The 19,961-nt window shown below is 45.6% G+C and overlaps 1 protein-coding gene across 2 annotated transcripts in view; it reads right to left on the bottom strand.

Moving 5' to 3' along the window:
* gabrb4 (gamma-aminobutyric acid type A receptor subunit beta4) overlaps positions 1 to 14,497 on the bottom strand; it is a 64,454-nt gene extending 49,957 nt beyond the window's left edge. For both annotated transcript variants that reach the window (XM_064349601.1, XM_064349602.1), the window contains exons 1-2: positions 13,770 to 14,497; positions 11,881 to 11,972 (exon numbers count right to left, since the gene is read on the bottom strand). In XM_064349601.1, the coding sequence (XP_064205671.1) occupies positions 11,881 to 11,972; positions 13,770 to 13,849 (172 nt within the window). In that variant the 5' untranslated portion in view covers positions 13,850 to 14,497. The remainder of the gene's footprint in view (positions 1 to 11,880; positions 11,973 to 13,769) is intronic.
* Positions 14,498 to 19,961: the final 5,464 nt, after the last annotated feature.

The following is a 19,961-nucleotide window of genomic DNA, read 5'->3' as shown; positions in this document are numbered from 1 at the left end:
TTAAATGATGGATCACTGTTCTTCAGTTCTCTAGGAAAAAAAGTATATTTGTATATTTGCGTCAGCAAAAAAGTTCCAAATTTGAATTTATAAAATAATAACTGTTGTATTCTAGCCATTAATCATAATAATCCCTTGGAGGGATTCTCATTTGCACATACAGTGTGATATTATTTATTATTATTAATAATAATAATAATAATAATAATAATAATAATAATAATAATAAATCATCATCATCATCATCATCATCAAGTTCATTATCATTTCAAACTATATTATAAAATGAGAATCAATGCACAGTACAAACAAGACAGCTTTATTTGTGCTTTTTATGATTTAGATTTTAATTTGGTACCCTGACAGAATTTAGTGGGTTTCTTCCTTGTTTATTTATACATTTATTTAACAGATATATTAGATATTATTTCCTGGTATATGTGAAGAACTTGGGTTTCTTCATTTATCTTTTTTTCAGGTCTTGTAGAACAAAACGTGACATTTCAGAACGTATACCTTGTAGAACCAGGCTCACGTTTCCGGCAGTATTCATGTCTTCACCTCCTCAGGTATGAAGTCTGCAGGGCACTTTCGTCCATACGCACCCGCCCTGCTCCCCCCCCAGGTCCATACGCACTCCCCTCCCCCCCCCCAGCATACAGAGCAGAACTATGAATCATGTGTTGCTAATGGGGAGGGAGATTTGTGGAAGACTCCATAGGATCCTCAGCTGGGGGGTGAGCCCAGAAGAGGTGGCCTTATGGCTGAGTGGTGATTTGGCTAGCAGCCAGGTTAGCTCTTAGCCGCGTCACAGGAAGTTTAAGAGCAGGTGGCGAACACTGCAGAGCTAATTAGAGCCAGCTTTGCACACCTGACCTCACAGGATGCCTCTAACTGTGTCCTGCTTCCCTCAGGGACTCATGACCCTTCAGCCTAGCAGTTACCTTGAACCTGCAGCACGTCCGTATGCAGTCCTCCACGCTAGGAATGGAAGGAAAGTACAGTGCTCGTTCACACTTCCATAAGAGGGTGCTCTCTGCTCGCCCCGCGGTCACTGTGGCTTGCTGTTTCACCACCTTCATGTGAGATCATCACACCCGAGTCCCTGCTCCACCAAACACCAATGTCTCCCCCCCCAGCAACACCACAAGGAGCCATAAACAACAAATAAACCTCATCTTTATGTTCCTCAGCACCAGAAAAGTTGACAAAGTCCAGAGAAAAATAAATGAATGGACAAGAAAAAACTTCCACACATGAAAGAATATGCACGGTACAGCTATAGTATTCCCTCGCCACACAGACAAAGTGGACAGGCTGTCCATTAAATGACTATCACACTGAAGATTAGCAGCAATTCCAGATGCAAAACAAAATGGCCACCACAGTGTACTACTGTTAGAATGTAACAGAGGGCTAATGATGGAGCAGAATTTGATTGGTTAAAAAGGTTATAAAATGCATTTCATAATTTATTTCAAAAGCTACAGATTACTGAAGTCTGAGATGCAGTACATTTAAGGCTAATCTAGTTAAAATTTCCCTTCATCACCAGAGAAAGTCTTTTGCTGGAAATGAAGGTTTCTTGTGTGCGAGGCACACCTTATCCGCCGACCAGAGGAAAATCTGGAACCGTTACCAAGGAGACCAAGGCTCTGTAATTGTTTGTAATGCTGGAGCCGTGGGGAGATGCGCTGAATGTGTTGAGGCTTTGTTGGGCATGATGTCATCAGGCATGATGTCATTCAGCTGCTTTTCATGGTTCTCTTTTTTCTCTTTTTGCTGTTTCTCAGGATCCCTTTATCACTCTTAAATTGGGGAAACAGAGCTTTGGGCTTTTGTGGGGCAGTGGTTTATGCCTTTGGGCAGCTGTGGTTTGTGTTTTTGGGGGGCGGTGCTTTTTTACTTTTGGGGAAAAGTGCCTTGTGCTTTTGGGGAGAAGTGCTTTGTGTTTTTGGAGGGCTTAGATCAGATATCTAGCTTCAGTCAGTTGTGCAATGGTCCTGCCTGTCCATGATGGGTATTTGGGTAACATATAATAATAATAATAATAATAATAATAATAATAATAATAATACATATTATTTAACAGGTGCCTTTCTGAGGTCACGAGCTATGTGATGTAAATAACCAAATAAACCAGGTCAGAACAGTTGCCACTTTTTAAAGTTTTTAATTCAGTCATGTGCTCTATATTTGCAGCAGAACCATGATTTATAAAAGAGATGAGCACAATGAACTAAAGAGGTTGACCACTTTAGCTGAACCACACTGAGCTGAATAAGGCAAATTAAGGCAGTAATCAAACCCAAAGTGCAGTTAACTCATTTGAATGGATAAACAAAATTCAAGGCATATTTTCTCAACAAAGCAGGGAACTGTCCCTCCAAACTGAACACGAAAGACAGAATGTTTGCCTGTTTATCTGAAATATTTTGCATTGGTTCGAACAACCTTGCTTTGTAGTATAATCTACAATACAGTATGATGTCTGCAAGTAACCAATATATCACAGTATCACAGCAAACAGGGAATTATGGGTAAGGACGTTGCTGATGGGAGAAGTGAAGAGTATGCAGAGCAGTAATCAGGAAGGCAGAGAGGGTGAGAGGGTGAGAGGCAGAGGCAGAGAGGCCGAGAGAGTGAGAGGCAGAGAGAGTGAGAGGGTGAGAGGCAGAGGCTGAGAGGCAGAGAGAGTGAGAGGGTGAGAGGCAGAGAGAGTAAGAGGGTGAGAGGCTGGGAGGCCGAGAGGGTGGGAGGCCGAGAGGGTGAGAGGCAGAGAGAGTGAGAGGGTGAGAGGCTGGGAGGCCGAGAGGGTGGGAGGCCGAGAGGGTGAGAGGCAGAGAGAGTGAGAGGGTGAGAGGCTGGGAGGCTGAGAGGGTGAGAGGCAGAGAGAGTGAGAGGGTGAGAGGCAGAGAGAGTGAGAGGGTGAGAGGCTGGGAGGCCGAGAGGGTGGGAGGCTGAGAGGGTGAGAGGCAGAGAGAGTGAGAGGGTGAGAGGCTGGGAGGCTGAGAGGGTGAGAGGCAGAGAGAGTGAGAGGGTGAGAGGCTGAGAGGCTGAGAGGCAGAGAGAGTGAGAGGCTGGGAGGCTGAGAGGGTGAGAGGCAGAGAGAGTGAGAGGCTGAGAGGGTGGGAGGCTGAGAGGGTGAGAGGGTGGGAGGCAGAGGCAGAGAGGCCGAGAGGGTGAGAGGCAGAGAGAGTGAGAGGGTGAGAGGCTGGGAGGCTGAGAGGGTGAGAGGCAGAGAGAGTGAGAGGGTGAGAGGCTGGGAGGCTGAGAGGGTGAGAGGCAGAGAGAGTGAGAGGGTGAGAGGCTGAGAGGCTGAGAGGCTGAGAGAGTGAGAGGCTGGGAGGCTGAGAGGGTGAGAGGCAGAGAGAGTGAGAGGGTGAGAGGCTGAGAGGCTGAGAAGCTGAGAGGGTGAGAAGCTGGGAGGGTGGGAGGCTGAGAGAGTGAGAGGGTGAGAGGCTGAGGAGCTGAGAGGGTGAGAAGCTGGGAGGGTTGGAGGCTGAGAGAGTAAGAGGGTGAGAGGCTGAGAAGCTGGGAGGGTGAGAGGATGAGAGTGAGAGGGTGAGAGGCTGAGAAGCTGGGAGGGTGAGAGAGTGAGAGGGTGAGAGGCTGAGAAGCTGGGAGGGTGAGAGGGTGAGAGGCTGAGAAGCTGGGAGGGTGAGAGGGTGAGAGGCTGAGAAGCTGGGAGGGTGAGAGGGTGAGAGGCTGAGAAGCTGGGAGGGTGAGAGGGTGAGAGGCTGGGTGAGAGGGTGAGAGGCTGAGAAGCTGGGAGGGTGAGAGGGTGAGAGGCTGAGAAGCTGAGAGGGTGAGAGGGTGAGAGGCTGAGAAGCTGGGAGGGTGAGAGGGTGAGAGGCTGAGAAGCTGGGAGGGTGAGAGGGTGAGAGGGTGAGAGAGTGAGAGGCTGAGAAGCTGGGAAGGTGAGAGGGTGAGAGGGTAGGAGATTCAGGTTACAAAGTGGTACGATCAAAAGAGCAGTAATGCCTCTTTAAAAAACTCATTTGCTCACAATTCATTTACCAAAGCTTTCAAAACACAGCCAATGGCAGTTAAGTTGTGGGAGATGCAGATAACGGAACAGAAAAAAAACACTCAGTGATGAAATTTGCAGGCCAGTGGCTTTCATTGCGTTTCCCGCGGTCCGCAGAGGCCACTGCAGCTGCTGTGAACGGTGAGCTCCGCACAGATAATGTAATTAGTGGCTTTCAGTTTGTGCTGTGATTCCCCAGGACGCTCCTGTGGCTCCTCGTGCTGACCGTCGTCTTAATTATTAATCCACCGTTCACTGATATGAGCACCTCACCCCCCTCGCTTCGGCACGATGGCGTCCCGGCCAAGAGCCATTCACTTCTTCAGAGAAACATCAAGTATAGGGTGACACTACTGTACACAAAGGCATATATTCACATGTACATGCACACGCAAAGGTAAACTCCCACGCAATCGCAATCACATGCACACATTTAAACACGCACACGGACCACTACAGCAAATCTTCCTCACCATGTCACACACCAAAATGCCCCTGGATGGTAACATTATTAGAGAACTACAGCTTGCAATTAAACTAGCACCTCCTTATGTACGTTTAGACACAGTGTGTGGGTGTTTGTGGTGTGTGTGCATGTGTGTGCGTGCATGCATGCGTGTGTGTGTATGTGTGTGTGTGTGTGTGTGCGTGCGTGCATGCGTGTGTGTGTATGTGTGTGTGTGCATGCGCGCGTTTGTGTGTGTGTGTGTGCGCCCGTGCATGCGTGTGTGTGCGTGTGTGTGTATGTGTGTGCGTGCGTGCATGTGTGTGTGTGTATGTGTGTGTGTGTGCATGCGCCCGTTTGTGTGTGTGTGTGTGTGTGTGTGCGCGCGTGCATGCGTGTGTGTGTATGTGTGTGTGTGCTTATATGTGTGTGTGGGTGTGTGTGTGTGTGCATGTGGGCAGTAGTACTACTCTTGTCCTTGCTATAAAGTGCTACTCTGAGGTGTAATCCAAAAAGAATCTCTGATTAATGGTGATAGGATATGAATAATGACTGTGGTAATATCCCAATAAATACCTCAAGGTTAAAATCTGGCATTTCAGCAACATCCACTTTAACAAACCCCAAGGCTACCTGTCCACACAGGCTGGAGAACCATTGCTCATGTCTCCTCTACTATATATATATATATATCTGTATATCATCTGTAGTTGCAGAAATGTAGCAATGACGTTAGCATGTCCCCCATTGTTCCATTGAACATTTGCATTGTTTCATTACAAAGTGAGTAATATTTCTTCTATTTTCTTTTTTCAGCAAAAAAAACAAAAAAAAAAAAAACCCAAAACACCAAATGCATATTTAAAGAAATAATAGGTGTCAGGCAATGTGGGCAACACTGAGATGATCATAATCTGAGAAACACTAAACAGTCATCTTCAGGTGCACTTCAGATTTCTATCTGTGTGTGGCAGCACTTTCTGTGTGTGTGTGTGTGTGTGTGTGTGTGTGTGTGTGTTTGTGTATGTGTGTGTACATGTGTGTGTGTGTGTGTGTACGTGGGTGTATATGTGTATGTGTGTGTGTGTATGTGTGTGTATATATGTGTGTGTGTGTGTTTGTGTATGTGTGTGTACGTGTGTGCGCGTGCATACGTGTGTGTGTGTGCCTGTGTGTGCGTGTGTGTGCATGTGAGTATGCATGTGTGTGTGAGCGTGTGTGTGTGTGTGTGGTGTGTGCGTGAGTGCTCTTGTGTGTGGGTACGTGTGTGTGTGTGGGTGCATGAGTGTGTGTGCTTGAGTGTGCGTGAGTGTGTGTGTGTGAGTGTGCATGCGTCTGATTGTGTGTGTGCGTACGTGTGTGTGTGTGTGCGTGAGTGTGTGTGTGTGTGTGTGTGTGCATGAGTGTGTGTGCGCGAGTGTGTGTGTGCGTGAGTGTGTGCGCACGAGTGTGCATGTGTGTGAGTGTGTGTGTGTGTGAGTGTGTGTGTGCGCGAGTGTGTGTGTGTGAGTGTGTGTAATGGGGGAAGGATGGTTGGCAGTCACTGTTGCCTCCCCACAGTGGCAGTGGGTTGAAGGCGACTGCACACTTGGAAATTAAAACTAATTCCAACACAGTAATTCCTCACTGCTAAATCACACCAGATACTTCCCACCACCCCATTTTGAACTAAAACAACCGCAAAGACCAGAGTTAAAAAATAATAAAATAAAAAATCTGGCCACATGAAGTCGTTATGAATCATGGCCGCTGTGTGACACGCTGCGTATCCAGGCAACGGCTATTCCGTTCCATTCCGTTAATTAAACTTTCAGTTTGTTTTTTATGGTCTGGACGTGAACAGGATTCTGAACACAAGGCAATTCAAAGTGCCAGGACACACGCAGCCATCTTTGCTGAATGTGTTTGCATGAAATGAGGAACCAATACACCATAAAACTGAGGTCTTGAAAGCTGACCCAATTACTGGTGTTGTAAATAAAGCTTTTATAGAAGAGAATTAATTTAGTTACAGTATCAGTGAGACAAGAGATGATTTTGCCATTTGTGGAGTGGAAACATTATTCAAATATACAATGAGCTTTATGACAGCATCCAAATATACATCTTACCAGAAAAAAATATAATTAAGTAAATAAATAAAAATAGGCGGAGCCAATCACCGTTATAATTTAGAATTTTCTTTTGCGGCAGAAATGAATGTTTAAACAGTCATTGTGCCACAGACATGCATTGGAAGCGCTCCACGAGCTCACGTCACTAAACATTACTGACCAATATGCTGCAGAAGAAACCCAGCAAACAACAACAAACCACCGTCTGTCAACCACCTCTGCTGCTGTAGACCTAATTACTCAAAACCACATTACCTGTAATCTTATCTCCGGGAGTTTCGGTCTCTAACCCGCAGCCCAACATGGAGCAGCCTCTCAGTCCACCGGCCACCATTTTAGGAAATAAAGGCCCTTTTTGGAGGGATACTTTTTAAAAATATATATTATTCCAGTTTAACACGTTTTCCTTTGGCCTTTTGACAGTTTTTGTCTGTGATGGATATTCTAGATATTTAGTGAAGTTTCGGAAGACCTTAAGTCTTCAAAAGGTATAGGCAGGTCTAGGGTAGGTATAATGCAAGTATATGCAGGTATAGGCAAGTGGGGGCTCATGGTCTAAAGCAAGAAAATACACTTCAGGTAACTCCAAAACAACCTGAAGAGCAATGTTATTTTTACAGAAGCCTATAATTTTTTTTTTAAATAAACAATTATAATCATAATTATCAGTTTTTTTACATCAATCCTTGGGAACAGTGGCAATGGACTGAATTCACCATAGAAAATATGTCCATCCCAAAATAAAATTAAATATAGTTTTTTGAAGAATAATATCACACATACAACCTCTGGAGACATATAGCCACTGCTCAAGCCACTGAGTGTGTTCTTTAGATAACAAAGCCCAGATTGCTTCTCATAGTAAATAAGGTGGGTTGTCAGAAAATTCTGCAAATACCTACAATATCCTTCATCGCACACAAAATCTATCTGGGGCGTTCAAAAACATCCACTTTCACGAAAACATCCACTTTCACTGATATAGTACAGAATACCCCAGAAAGTGAACTTTCCCTTTAAAGCTGGGACCTGTCTGCGACAGATTATATCCATGAGTAACAAGCTGCTTGGTTTTGGTGAGAAATACATAATATATTGAATTTGCTAATGCTGAATCAAAATTAACAAGAAATCTACTCAAAAAAGACCAGAAAACTATTTGTTCACTGTTGCAATTAATGGCAATATTTTTGGAGCTTTGGGTGGTCACACCGTTCAGACCTGAGGGTCAATATTAAAACTCAAGAACAACTTTATGCCATTAAAATGTGCATAACTTACTTTCCACAATGACACTTAAGACTTCCTGATTAGAGCTATTATATGTTGGAATCCACTGCTGTTTTTCGTCTTTCAGAAAGGCAACTTAATTTGAATAATTATTTTAATCTGAAACTTTAAGAAAGCTCTCTGAATGTTTTCTGCAGTAATACTCTCATATTTGCACTCTACATGTGTTTGGAATGAACATATCGTAGCACACTGCAGTGAACGTGCTCGAAGTTAATTCACACTTAGACTCAGAAGAATTTGGGATAAACATAACTGCAAACATACATTATTATAAACATGGTAATTATTAGTGTATTGGTGTTTTCTGCATATTCAGTATGCACCGTGCTCCCTGGTGAGTTGGAGCCTGCTTGGCGCGGTTCGTTCTCAGTCAGATGGTACGCTACCTCCACGGGCTATTTGCTGAACAGCATCGCCAAAGCCAATAAAATATGGAGCAAACGTGTGAGAGAGAGGAGAGCGCTGCCCTGCATACAGGATGAGCAGAGCAGTGAAAAGCAGGAAGGAAGGGTGTGGGGATGAGGCTCTGAGCTCTGTGAGCGTGTTCACCCCCCAAACCAGCGTCCCCCCAAACCAGCGTCCCCCCAAACCAGCGTCCCCCCAAACCAGCGCCCCAAACCAGCGTCCTCCCAAACCAGCGTCCCGCCAAACCAGCGTCCCCCCAAACCAGCGTCCCCCAATCCAGCGCCCCCCCCCCCCAAACCAGCGTCCCCCAAACCAGCGTCCCCCCAAACCAGCGCCCCCCCCCCCAAACCAGCGCCCCGCCAAACCAGCGTCCCACCAAACCAGCGTCCCACCAAACCAGCGCCCCCAAACCAGGATCCCCTCAAACCAGCGTCCCCCAAACCAGCGCCCCCCAAACCAGCGTCCCCCCAACCCAGCGTCCCCCAACCCAGCGTCCCCCCAAACCAGCGTCCCCCCAATCCAGCGTCCCCCCAAACCAGCGTCCCCCAAACCAGCGTCCCCCCAAGCGTCCCCAACCAGCGTCCCCCCAATCCAGCGTCCCACCACATGAACTTCCACGCAGACTGAAGTGGAGACGCCCAGCCCACGCAGACTGAAGTGGAGACGTCCAGCCCACTGTGGGGTCGTCTGACAGCAGCGCCGCTCTCACTCTAAAAAAGTCCCGCCGCATTTCTGCCCCCTGTCCCCCCCCCCCCCCCCCCGTCCCCCAGACGAGCGCTGGGGGGGTCGGTTGTTTCTGCCCCCGTCCCCCAGACGAGCGCTGGGGGGGTCGGTTGTTTCTGCCCCCGTCCCCCAGACGAGCGCTGGGGGGGTCGGTTGTTCTCGCGGCAGTTCCAGTCCACGCGTTCACAGCTTTGCTGTACCTGTCAGGACTCCGGTTTGGCTCTGAAATCCATTAGAGGAGGAGAGTAGGGCCGTGTGCAGGAAGAGCATACGGGCGTTTGGCCCCAGCGTTTGTTCAGGGAGCCACAGACTCCCCCCGCCCACAGTGGACCCTACACTGGCCCCCACCACAGACCGTATATGAGTCAGGAGAGGCTCGGCCCGCTGGAGACTGTTATAAAGATGTGATGCTTGGGCCAGACACTGCTCTGTTTCCAGAGAAGCCATCTCAGTCCCCCAGCATGCACTGCTCTGTTTCCAGAGAAGCCATCTCAGTCCCCCAGCATGCACTGCTCTGTTTCCAGAGAAGCCATCTCAGTCCCCCAGCATGCACTGCTCTGTTTCCAGAGAAGCCATCTCAGTCCCCCAGCATGCACTGCTCTGTTTCCAGAGAAGCCATCTCAGTCCCCCAGCATGCACTGCTCTGTTTCCAGGGAAGCCGTATCAGTCCCCCAGCGTGGGGCATCCAGACTAACTTCAGCCTCTGAAGTGTGCTACCGCCATTTTTCCCCATCGCTCAAGCAAACGGGACAGCGGGTGAAAAATGCGCGTGTTTGTTGCAGTTACAGATTCAGCAGCAGAAGGAGGAAGATGAGCTGAAGGAAGAGAACATGAGCTCATTGCTCTAGAACACACTGGTACAGCTCTACAGTGGAAACACATTCATAAAGCGAGATTAATAAAGATAGGTTACTAACGCTAGATTAGTAAAGATAGATTAATAAAGATAGATTACTAACGCTAGATTAGTAAAGATAGATTAATAAAGCTCGATTACTAACGCTATATTGAGAGAAATTTTACATATGACAAAAAGAGCTAAATTAACGACCTTATTCTGGGTGAGGGGTGGGCAGCAAGGAGGGGCGGTGAGGGGGGGGGGGGTGTTAAAAATATAAGAATCTGCTGTTTTCATAGTTCTCATGCCCAATCGGGGGCGTTTCTTCTCCTCATAAAACAACCATGTCTCTCTGACCCAAAATGGGTAAATTCTCGGAATGAGAGGTATTCAAACAGCATGGCTGAGGACAGCTCTGGAAAAAAACATGTTTAAATTTAGCGGTTTTGAAATAACTAATTATTGTCACTAGCGGCAAAAATGCAGAAATTGCATTCACAGTGCCGGTGTTCATGCATAAAAAAACAGCTCCATGTCTCCCTACTTTGAAATAATATATGATGATGGATACGTGAGCGGGTAGAATATGCTACAGTGAATTTGTGTCGCCATGGATACACCTCTGATTGGAAAGCATAATAAACTGGCCGAGCCAAGCGATGCACGTGACCTTAGAGGCTCATTTGGACATGTTTCCTGTCTTCCTCTCCCCACCAGTCTCCATCTATGACCAACATTTACTCCGTTTACTACAACAACATTTACTCCTTTTACTACAACAGCCTTTACTCCAGACTGAGTAGCATTTCATTTAGGGGATATTACGATATTAGAATTCTTTTAGCATATTATTCAGTGTGTTTCCTTAATTATGGACTCCCTGAGAAAAAAACATTCTCTTCTATTGGGCGATGGCAATGTCTGTGGTTTTCTCACCATGGTGATGTCTGTAGTTTTCTCACCATGGCAATGTCTGTAGTTTTCTCACCATGGCAATGTCTGTAGTTTTCTCACCATGGCGATGTCTGTAGTTTTCTCACCATGGCGATGTCTGTAGTTTTCTCACCATGGCGATGTCTGTAGTTTTCTCACCATGGCGATGTCTGTAGTTTTCTCATGGTACATCAGTGAGCATCAAACATCAGTGGAATATTTGAGAAGCCTGAGCTTTGATCAGAAGTTTTTTTTTTTTTTTTTACATCTGTCCTCTAACTGTGTGGGATTTGGGAATGGCAGATATCAGCCCAATGGACAGACAGATGTGGTCTCATCATGTATGACACGCCAGATCCAGGTGGGCTTTGATTGAAATCTTCAATGGTAACTGCCACACATAGCCCTTTCTATGGAATGCTACCTCTGCACTTCACCTCTGAGCGTCGTGTTCAATACGCAATATTCAGCAGTGAAATATTCACATGTATAAATAGACCGTATGCACAAATGCCCATACATACATACGAATGTACAGACACACATACACATGTATGCATGTAAGCTGTGTTCAGTAAGTTGTCCTGACTGCTACTGCCTGCTAGGCCAATAATAATTATGATAATAACTTTGAGTCCTATATCCTTCGGTATCATAATCATTTAGCTGCCCAGAAGAGTATTTCAGGATGAGCTGTACGCCTAACTTTGCATGATTTGTTGGCTTGTGCTAATCTTGTTGAGTGTCAGTCACCGCCTATTTTAAAAGCCCAAAACATTCTGTCCCAGAATGCACTGCTCTAGCACAGACGTCCATGCCAGCTCCCATTTCCGATGCAGCCCTCCATGTTGATAAGGCTGTAAAACAAGCTTCAAAGCCCCGGCTCCTGGCTCCTGGCTCCCAAACGAGCACGGCAGCACCCCCACAAATCAGAGCAACACTCCCAGCTGTGGAGTTCATCAGCAGCCAAACCCTTCATCGTCCCCTCATCATCGCATCCCTCCCAACAGGAGCGCGAGCGGGACACACGTACCTCCCACCAGGAGCGCGAGCGGGACACACGTACCTCCCACCAGGAGCGCGAGCGGGACACACGTACCTCCGAAGTCAGGACGCAGGCGGATGTCGTACCCCTTCAGCAGTTTGTCCACCGTCTTTTTGGCCACAGATATTCCGGTGCTTCCGGAGGTGCTTGTGGGGAGAAAAAAAAAACGTAAATATATACACATGTATATTCAATTCAAACAAAACACCATATATCGCATCAATAAATCAGGAGAAAAATATTGAGAGAGGAAATGTTTCCATTCTAGTAGCAGCAGAATCATAAGTTAACTTTTTTTTTTTTTTAATATGTGGAATTTAATTAAATATGAGGTATTCTTTGGGGTGGACAGGGGGTAGGTTAGGTTACTCTTTGTCTCTAAACACATTCCACAGAGGCCATAGTGAGCATGTGGGGCCAGTATTGCAATGACAATCATTACTGTGTTCTCAAGAAATCCTAATGATACAGGCTACGTACCCAATGATTTATACATTTATCGCATGTTTATGTCTTGCTTTGAATTGTCAGGTTTTTGATTTCCATGTCAGAGCCGCCTGTGAAACATACAAATATCAAATGTCCCCAGATTTTTATAGGAATAAATAACAATGCATCTGGACAGCTCCCCATATTTTAGTCTATTTCAATGAATTTGTGATTACCATCTAATCTAACACAGTGTGAGCTCACGCGCTTTCTGTGGTCTTGTAGCCTAGCGAAGATATAGCACAGCTAAAATGTTACTGCAATGCTATGACAGCACTACATATTAAATGGCATAACGATCTACAATATACAATGTGCAGTCTTCCGGTATATTCTTCGGGTTTTATTCACATACATTTAACTTAGCTCTAAGATTGGCTCAAGTCAGTCATTTTTATCGGCTGTCATGCCTTCTGCAATGGAATCGGAGTACCAAACGTCAAAATGGAAGACATTTTTACTTTAGGGCCACCAGCGTTAGATTATTGGAAGGATCTGGTATTGTTTGGTAAATACAAATTATAAATCTTGGAATACGATATTGTGACACCAGTGCTATAACCCGTGGCCCACCCGCTGATGTTCCCATTTATAATTTCACAATTCACAATAAATTAATCAAAACGGATGTTTTGGGAATATGATCTTTTTGTCGTTTGTTAATTTATTTCCTGCTTCTTCGCCGTTCACAGGTGCCATACGGTACATACGCAACATCGGATATTATCTGGTGCATCTTAGGAAAGATATTTGAAGCATTCCGTCGCCAGAATCATCCGGAGAATTGTACTAACATGACGCGGATTGTGTAGCATTTTAATTGACATGCTACTTCATTTTTTACATAGATCAACGATGCCATTTCCAACCGAGCGGCTGTGGTTCATTTACAGTGAATTTATAATAAAGTGGAAATGAGTGGTGAGGGGGTGATAAAACGGCAACAATCATCTGATTTGGTTAGTTATGTAAAATAAATTTGAAATAATTTTCGATTGCAGAACATTCTAAATGCAGGCTGGCATGTAGGATTCATTTCATGTCTCCCACCTCCCATCTTAATCACGCGTCAAGTAATAGCCATAGCCATATTATGACTAATTAACATTTTCCCAATTCACTGTGTAATACTCATGATACAACAGTGCATCTTCAATTAATAGTCTCTGTACATATTATTAGTACGAGCTTTTGTAATTTTTGATGTCAGTGTATGCATTTTTATTAAGCAACACGCGCACGCACGTACACTCAACACGCGCGCACACAGAGACACATACGATCACATTGAGTGGTACTCTCATAAAAAGTACATATGTGGATATGGTCATAGTGTGTACGTGTCTGTCCATATTTACGTGTCCATGTTTTTCGTGTCATTTGAGCGTTCATATGCGACGGCTGATCGTATTCTCATTATTTTACTGAAATGTAGTTTAGTCATCTTTTCTTACCTCTGAGCAAAGCAGACAAAGGACAAAGCCGTCAAAGCAGAGAGAATTCCACATAATTTATCTTCCTGAAGACCCAACATTTCCACAAACGCTTGTATACAGTCTCAGTAATCCAACCGCCTGTGATCCCAAAATAAAAGCCGTTGGAGAACTAAAATAAAATAAACAACCAAACCACAAGCCGGAATATCGCAGTTGGCAAATATACATATATAAATGTTTTTTTAGAAAAATATATATGTATAAAGCTCCTAATGTGTCCCAGCTGTCTCCCAACTAAGGGAATCCGTGCAGGTCACAGACCCCCTCAACCAACACCAGAAGATCAGACATCTTGCTCAAAATAATAAGACTTTTAGAAGTGCCAGTAAGTTCAAAAAAGAAAAAAATACAAAAAAGGTCGAAAAAAAAATAAAAGGAAGACAAAAAATAAAAAGGAAGCCTCGTCTTCTCGGGCTATTCTGTCTGCTGCAGTTTCCAGGTCCAAATCTGCAGAAGAGTCATGGCTCCTGCGATGTTCCTGCGTGGGGATTGCTCCTCAATGTGTGTTGTGTTTAAGGATTTTTTTTTTTTCAGATGTAAACGTTAGGGGATTGGGGGGAGGGGGGTGCGGTGGGCAAAAAAAAAGAAATCTGCATTCCCTTGTTATTGCTGATGATGATGTAGATTTGCGTCTCTCAACGCAAAGTCAACTAAGAGAAAAAATTGCACATTGCAAAAAAAAAAAAAATGCAATGGACAATTTCAGAGGCAGACGTCAGAGCAGGTTATATTAACCCTTTGGCCAAAAAATGAAACCAAAAACGTATAGCCCACTGTAAATCGTTCAGTTTATATATCACAATTACATTAGAGTTGATATCCAAGACGCTAACTGAATTGAGGCTAGCGTCTCTCAGTCCCTCAACGCCTTATTTCTCCATTGAACGCTTTAGCAAGTTCCATTGTCGCCAATATGCAATGGTGCACAAATAATGACACGATACGTTTAAAATAAGCCCTCTAAGAAAAGAAAGTAGATGGAAATGATACTCCTACCAAACAACATTTGGATTAAAAACAATAAAACAACACTTCTGTTGAAATGCGTTGAATAAAATGCTAATGTTGGTTAAAAAAAATCTGAAAGCCAACCAAGGAGAAAGCAGCACCCTGTCCACGCGCTGAATCACGAAGGAATGAAGAGAAAAGACGAGTCAATTCCTCCTGCAACCTATTAGAATGCTGTGAATGTACTCCGGTGCACTTTTATGCATTTCTGCCACGTTGTGACCATCTCAGATATCACTGGGTACAGCACCAAGCTGTGTGTGTGTGTGTGTGTGTGTGTGTGTATATATATATATATATATATATATAGTGAATGAGCACACATAAACACACTGGCACATACATGTGTATTCTCTTGTCATACATATGCATACTTGTCCGCGTGAACACGCCTAAACATTAACGTTTATAAACATTTTGCTGATGCATGTGTGTGTCTGTGCGTTATGTTTCTTAATAATTTGCGCTTGCGCTGAATTTTATTCTATTTACATGATGATATGCGCAAACCGAAAAACCCGACAGATAAAAGATGTTTTTATACAGAAGATGGGCCTTTCAGCAGGGATCTATGTGCTGCCTAGTTGCTTAGCAACCCCGTGGGCAGTGATGTAGAGCTCTGTTTCGAAGACACATTTAAAGGAGAAAAGGCGCCTTGGTTGCTTGCATGGGACAGTAGGATAGCCCATGCTCTGGAACACATTGTATATGTATTAGATTTCGATAATTAACAAACAACTTCAAAAGCGTAGGTGAATTGTAGACGCATAGGCACGCACATCTAGCTACAAACACGTTCATTGTTAGATTAGGAAGTTGAACAATGTAAGCTAGGAGTTGTACTAATATGCTTACGACTTTGTGGTAATAGGTATCACTCTACTGGTAGTAGGCGTTAGTATTGGTGGCAACGATATAATGTTGATAATCAGACTGACTTTGCATTCCTACTGAATTTGAGGAGTGAAATCCCTCTGGCATGTGCTTAACTCTTCAGGGATCAGAACCATGGACAGCTCTCATTGGCGAAAAGTCCAAGCCCCAATTGGAGTAGTTCTCTCCGTTAAAAAAATTGGAAATTTTAAATTAAGCTAAACTTATTCAATAAAACTATTTAGAAAAGAGTAAAAAATATGCATGTGTCTGTGCAAAATGTACTGGGACAGATGACGGCCGTTTGCAGTGTTAACTGAGGAGTGAAATGTGTGCTTCCCTTCCTGGTATGTCTGCCCAGCTCATCTTGTGGACTGATCTCACTCATCTGTGTTCACCATAATCAGCCATCGTTGCTCTTACATTTTCAGAACTGTGTATGAAAAGTAAATTAAAATAGTAAACAGAACTGTTTGGTTTTACGACACAAAGTAATAATATGAGCTCTTAAGAGAGCCCGCCCTTCCTGGCTGTGCTCTGTGTTCTGGTCAGAGGCTTCCTCCACCTCTGCAAAGGCGGTTATCCAGCAGATCATCACATCTTCCGTTAATGAAACATCATCCTCATCATGGAAGCCTAATGGCATCACAGTGAAGGTATCGAGTCTGACAGAGAAGAGCGAGCGAGGCTGTAAGTACCGACAGTGAGCAAGGCTGCAGGTACAGACAGTGAGCGAGTCTGTAGGTACAGACAGTGAGTGAGGCTGCAGGTACAGACAGTGAGTGAGGCTGCAGGTACAGACAGTGAACGAGTCTGCAGGTACAGACAGTGAGTGAGGCTGCAGGTACAGACAGTGAGCGAGTCTGCAGGTACAGACAGTGAGTGAGGCTGCAGGTACAGACAGTGGGTGAGGCTGTAGGTACAGACAGAGGCTCCAGATACAGACAGTGAGCGAGTCTGTAGGAACAGACAGAGGCTGGAGGTACAGATAATGAGCGAGTCTGCAGGTACAGACAATGATTGAGGCTGGAGGTACAGACATAGGCTCCAGATACAGACAGTGAGCGAGTCTGCAGGTACAGACAGTGAGTGAGGCTGGAGGTACAGACAGAGGCTGTAAGTACAGACAGAGGCTGCAGATACAGATAGAGGCTACAGGTACATACAGAGGCTGCAAATACAGACAGAGGCTGCAGGTATAGAGCAAGGCTGCAGGTACAGACAGTGAGTGAGGCTGTAGGTACAGACAGGTACAGACAGTTAGTGAGGTTGCAGGTACAGACAGTGAGCAAGGCTGTAGGTACAGACAGAGGCTGCAGGTACAGACAGGGAGCAAGGCTGTAGGTACAGACAGAGGCTGCAGGTACAGACTGAGTGAGGCTGTAGGTACAGACAGAGGCTGCAGGTACAGACCGTGAGTGAGGCTATAGGTACAGACAGAGACTGCCAGTACAGACAGTGAGTGAGGCTGTAGGTACAGACAGAGGCTACAGGTACAGACAGTGAGTGAGGCTGTAGGTACAGGCAGAGGCTGCAGGTACAGACAGGGAGTGAGGCTGTAGGTACAGACAGAGGCTACAGGTACAGACAGTGAGTGAGACTGAAGGTACAGACAGAGGCTGTAGGTACAGACAGTGAGTGAGGCTGTAGGTACAGACAGAGGCTGCAGGTACAGACAGTGATTGAGGCTGTAGGTACAGACAGAGGCTGCAGGTACAAACAGTGAGTGAGAGTGTAGGTACAGACAGAGGCTGCAGGTACAGACAGGGAGTGAGGCTGCAGGTACAAACAGTGAGTGAGAGTGTAGGTACAGACAGAGGCTGCAGGTACAGACAGGGAGTGAGGCTGCAGGTATAGACAAGGGCTGCAGGTACAGACAGTGAGCGAGGCTGTAGGTACAGACAGAGGCTGCAGGTACAGACAGTGAGCGAGGCTGTAGGTATAGACAGAGGCTGCAGGTACAGACAGCGAGTGAGGCTGTCAGTACAGACAGTGATTGAGGCTGCAGGTACAGACAGTGAGCGAGGCTGTCGGTACAGACAGTGATTGAGGCTGCAGGTACAGACAGTGATTGAGGCTGCAGGTACAGACAGTGATTGAGGCTGCAGGTACAGACAGTGATTGAGGCCGCAGGTACAGGCAGGTGGATGGCTGAGGATATTGCAGTGAGCAGCAGCCTCTCATAGCTGCCAGGACCCAGCATGCCGAGCGCTGCAGATCCTCCAGGCTCAAGCTTCAGTGCCTGAATGACACAGTGAAAAACATTTTAAGTGTCATGCGTTGTCATGGTAACCCCAGCTAAAGATGGAGACAAGTTGCCGTGGCGCCTGGGTTTGCAGACTGCGCATGCTGGAAGCCTCGCAGGAAGTGTGTGCGGACATCCTTTCATCGATTTTTTTTTTCTTTAAACAAAGATCAGACAAAACAAGAGACTACATTTGAAAGTTCTGATGTTGCACCTGAGCAGTAAGGTATTTCAGGGCATCACAACATTTAATTTGAGGACATCACATAGATGTGTGTGTGTGTGTATGCGTGCGTATGCGTGTGTTTGTGGGTGTGTGAATGGTGAATATATTACTGCAGGAAATGACAAAAACACACACTAAAAAAATGTTGGAATCAGCAAATGATCAATTGTTGACTGATGATGGGAAAGCATTTTGTGATCTCTGAACATCACACATTTAGCTGTTGATAAAGTGAACATTTGCAGGAAAAAGTGGTAGAGCAGCTAATCTATACCAGAGAACACTGCATTGTCAGATGTGTCAATAGCCGCCTTTGATCTTAATCAGCATTGAGAAGCTATGGCTCTTCATTTACTGCAATACATCCAGATATGCGCATTCATTTACTAAAACGGTAACTTTACTGACCTTATTCACCTTTACAGTGAGCACAAAATAAGAAAAAAGAAATTAAAAGTGATCCTCACTTTTTGTTTATAAAAGATTTCCTCAGTGCTCGTTGTGCTATTACATAGGCCTACTGTAAATGCACAAACTGCCTTTATTAACAGAGGCATATTTACAATGCCAGACATACGCACGGCTTTAAAAGTACTACTGACTTTGAAAAACCAAAACCAAGATGTTTAAAATACACACAAATGCTTCAGATGTACAGATGCAATTATTTTACAAATATTACTTTTGTACTTAAGATATACAACATAATTATGTGTAATTATTGATAGCACTGTGTTGCAGGAATAAACGTATTTAGTTATTTTCAGGTAGGACAATGAAAATGAAATTCCTACGTTGAGCATGTGGGGCAAAGACAGGCCTGGCAGTCTGTCCATCACAGAGGACATCCTATCTCTGACTTTCAGCCTTCGAATTCCAGAGCAGCACACCTGCTCAGACAGGCTCTGCACACCTGCTCAGTCAGGCTCTGCACACCTGCTCAGCCTCGCGCTGCACACCTGCTCAGTCAGGCTCTGCACACCTGCTCAGCCAGGCTCTGCACACCTGGTCAGTCAGGCTCTGCACAAAGCCTCGCTCTGCACACCTGCTCAGCCAGGCTCTGCACACCTGCTCAGCCAGGCTCTGCACACCTGCTCAGCCTCGCGCTGCACACCTGCTCAGACAGGCTCCGCACACCTGCTTAGCCAGGCTCGCACGCTAGCCAGCTCTCCACCGCTCAGTCAGGCTCTGCACACCTGCTCAGTCAGGCTTGCCCCTGCTCAGCCAGGCTCTGCACACCTGCTCAGTCAGGCTCTGCACACCTGCTCAGCCAGGCTCTGCACAAGGCCTCGCTCTGTCCTGATTGGGCCCCTGCCACGCCCTGTCGCTCACATTCACGGTAAAGATGCTGCCATTCAGCGGTTCTGGATCCCAGAATGCACCCTCCTGCAGCCTGTCTCCTCTCTCCACTGGGTCTGCTGCTGGAGCTCGCCCAGAACTCAAGACCCTGCCAGCCTCTCACTGATAGGTTGGTTTATTGATTGATTGATCGATTGATTGACTGATCGATTGCTTTTGATAATTAAAACACCGCTGAATCGCACATACTGGAAGGCACCTGTGGTGATAGCTGGACATTACTGTATCACTGAACGTGTTTAACTTGTGGTTGTTCTCATGGCATCCGGGCTGGTATGGAAGACAGGGTTTGAGATCATGAAGCATGTCGCTAAGCTCAACCTGTCTGCCTGAAGCAGGAATCACACAATAAAGGCCCTCCCCATCCCTGCTGCCCCCCCCCCAGCCCTGCTGTTCACCCCCAGCCCTGCTGCTCCCTCCCTCAGCCCTGCTGCTCGCC

Source organism: Anguilla rostrata, chromosome 9 (assembly GCF_018555375.3).
Source record: "Anguilla rostrata isolate EN2019 chromosome 9, ASM1855537v3, whole genome shotgun sequence".
NCBI lineage: Eukaryota > Metazoa > Chordata > Actinopteri > Anguilliformes > Anguillidae > Anguilla > Anguilla rostrata.
The sequence above is the reverse complement of the archived record's forward strand: the minus strand, read 5'-3'. Positions and strand labels throughout refer to the sequence as shown.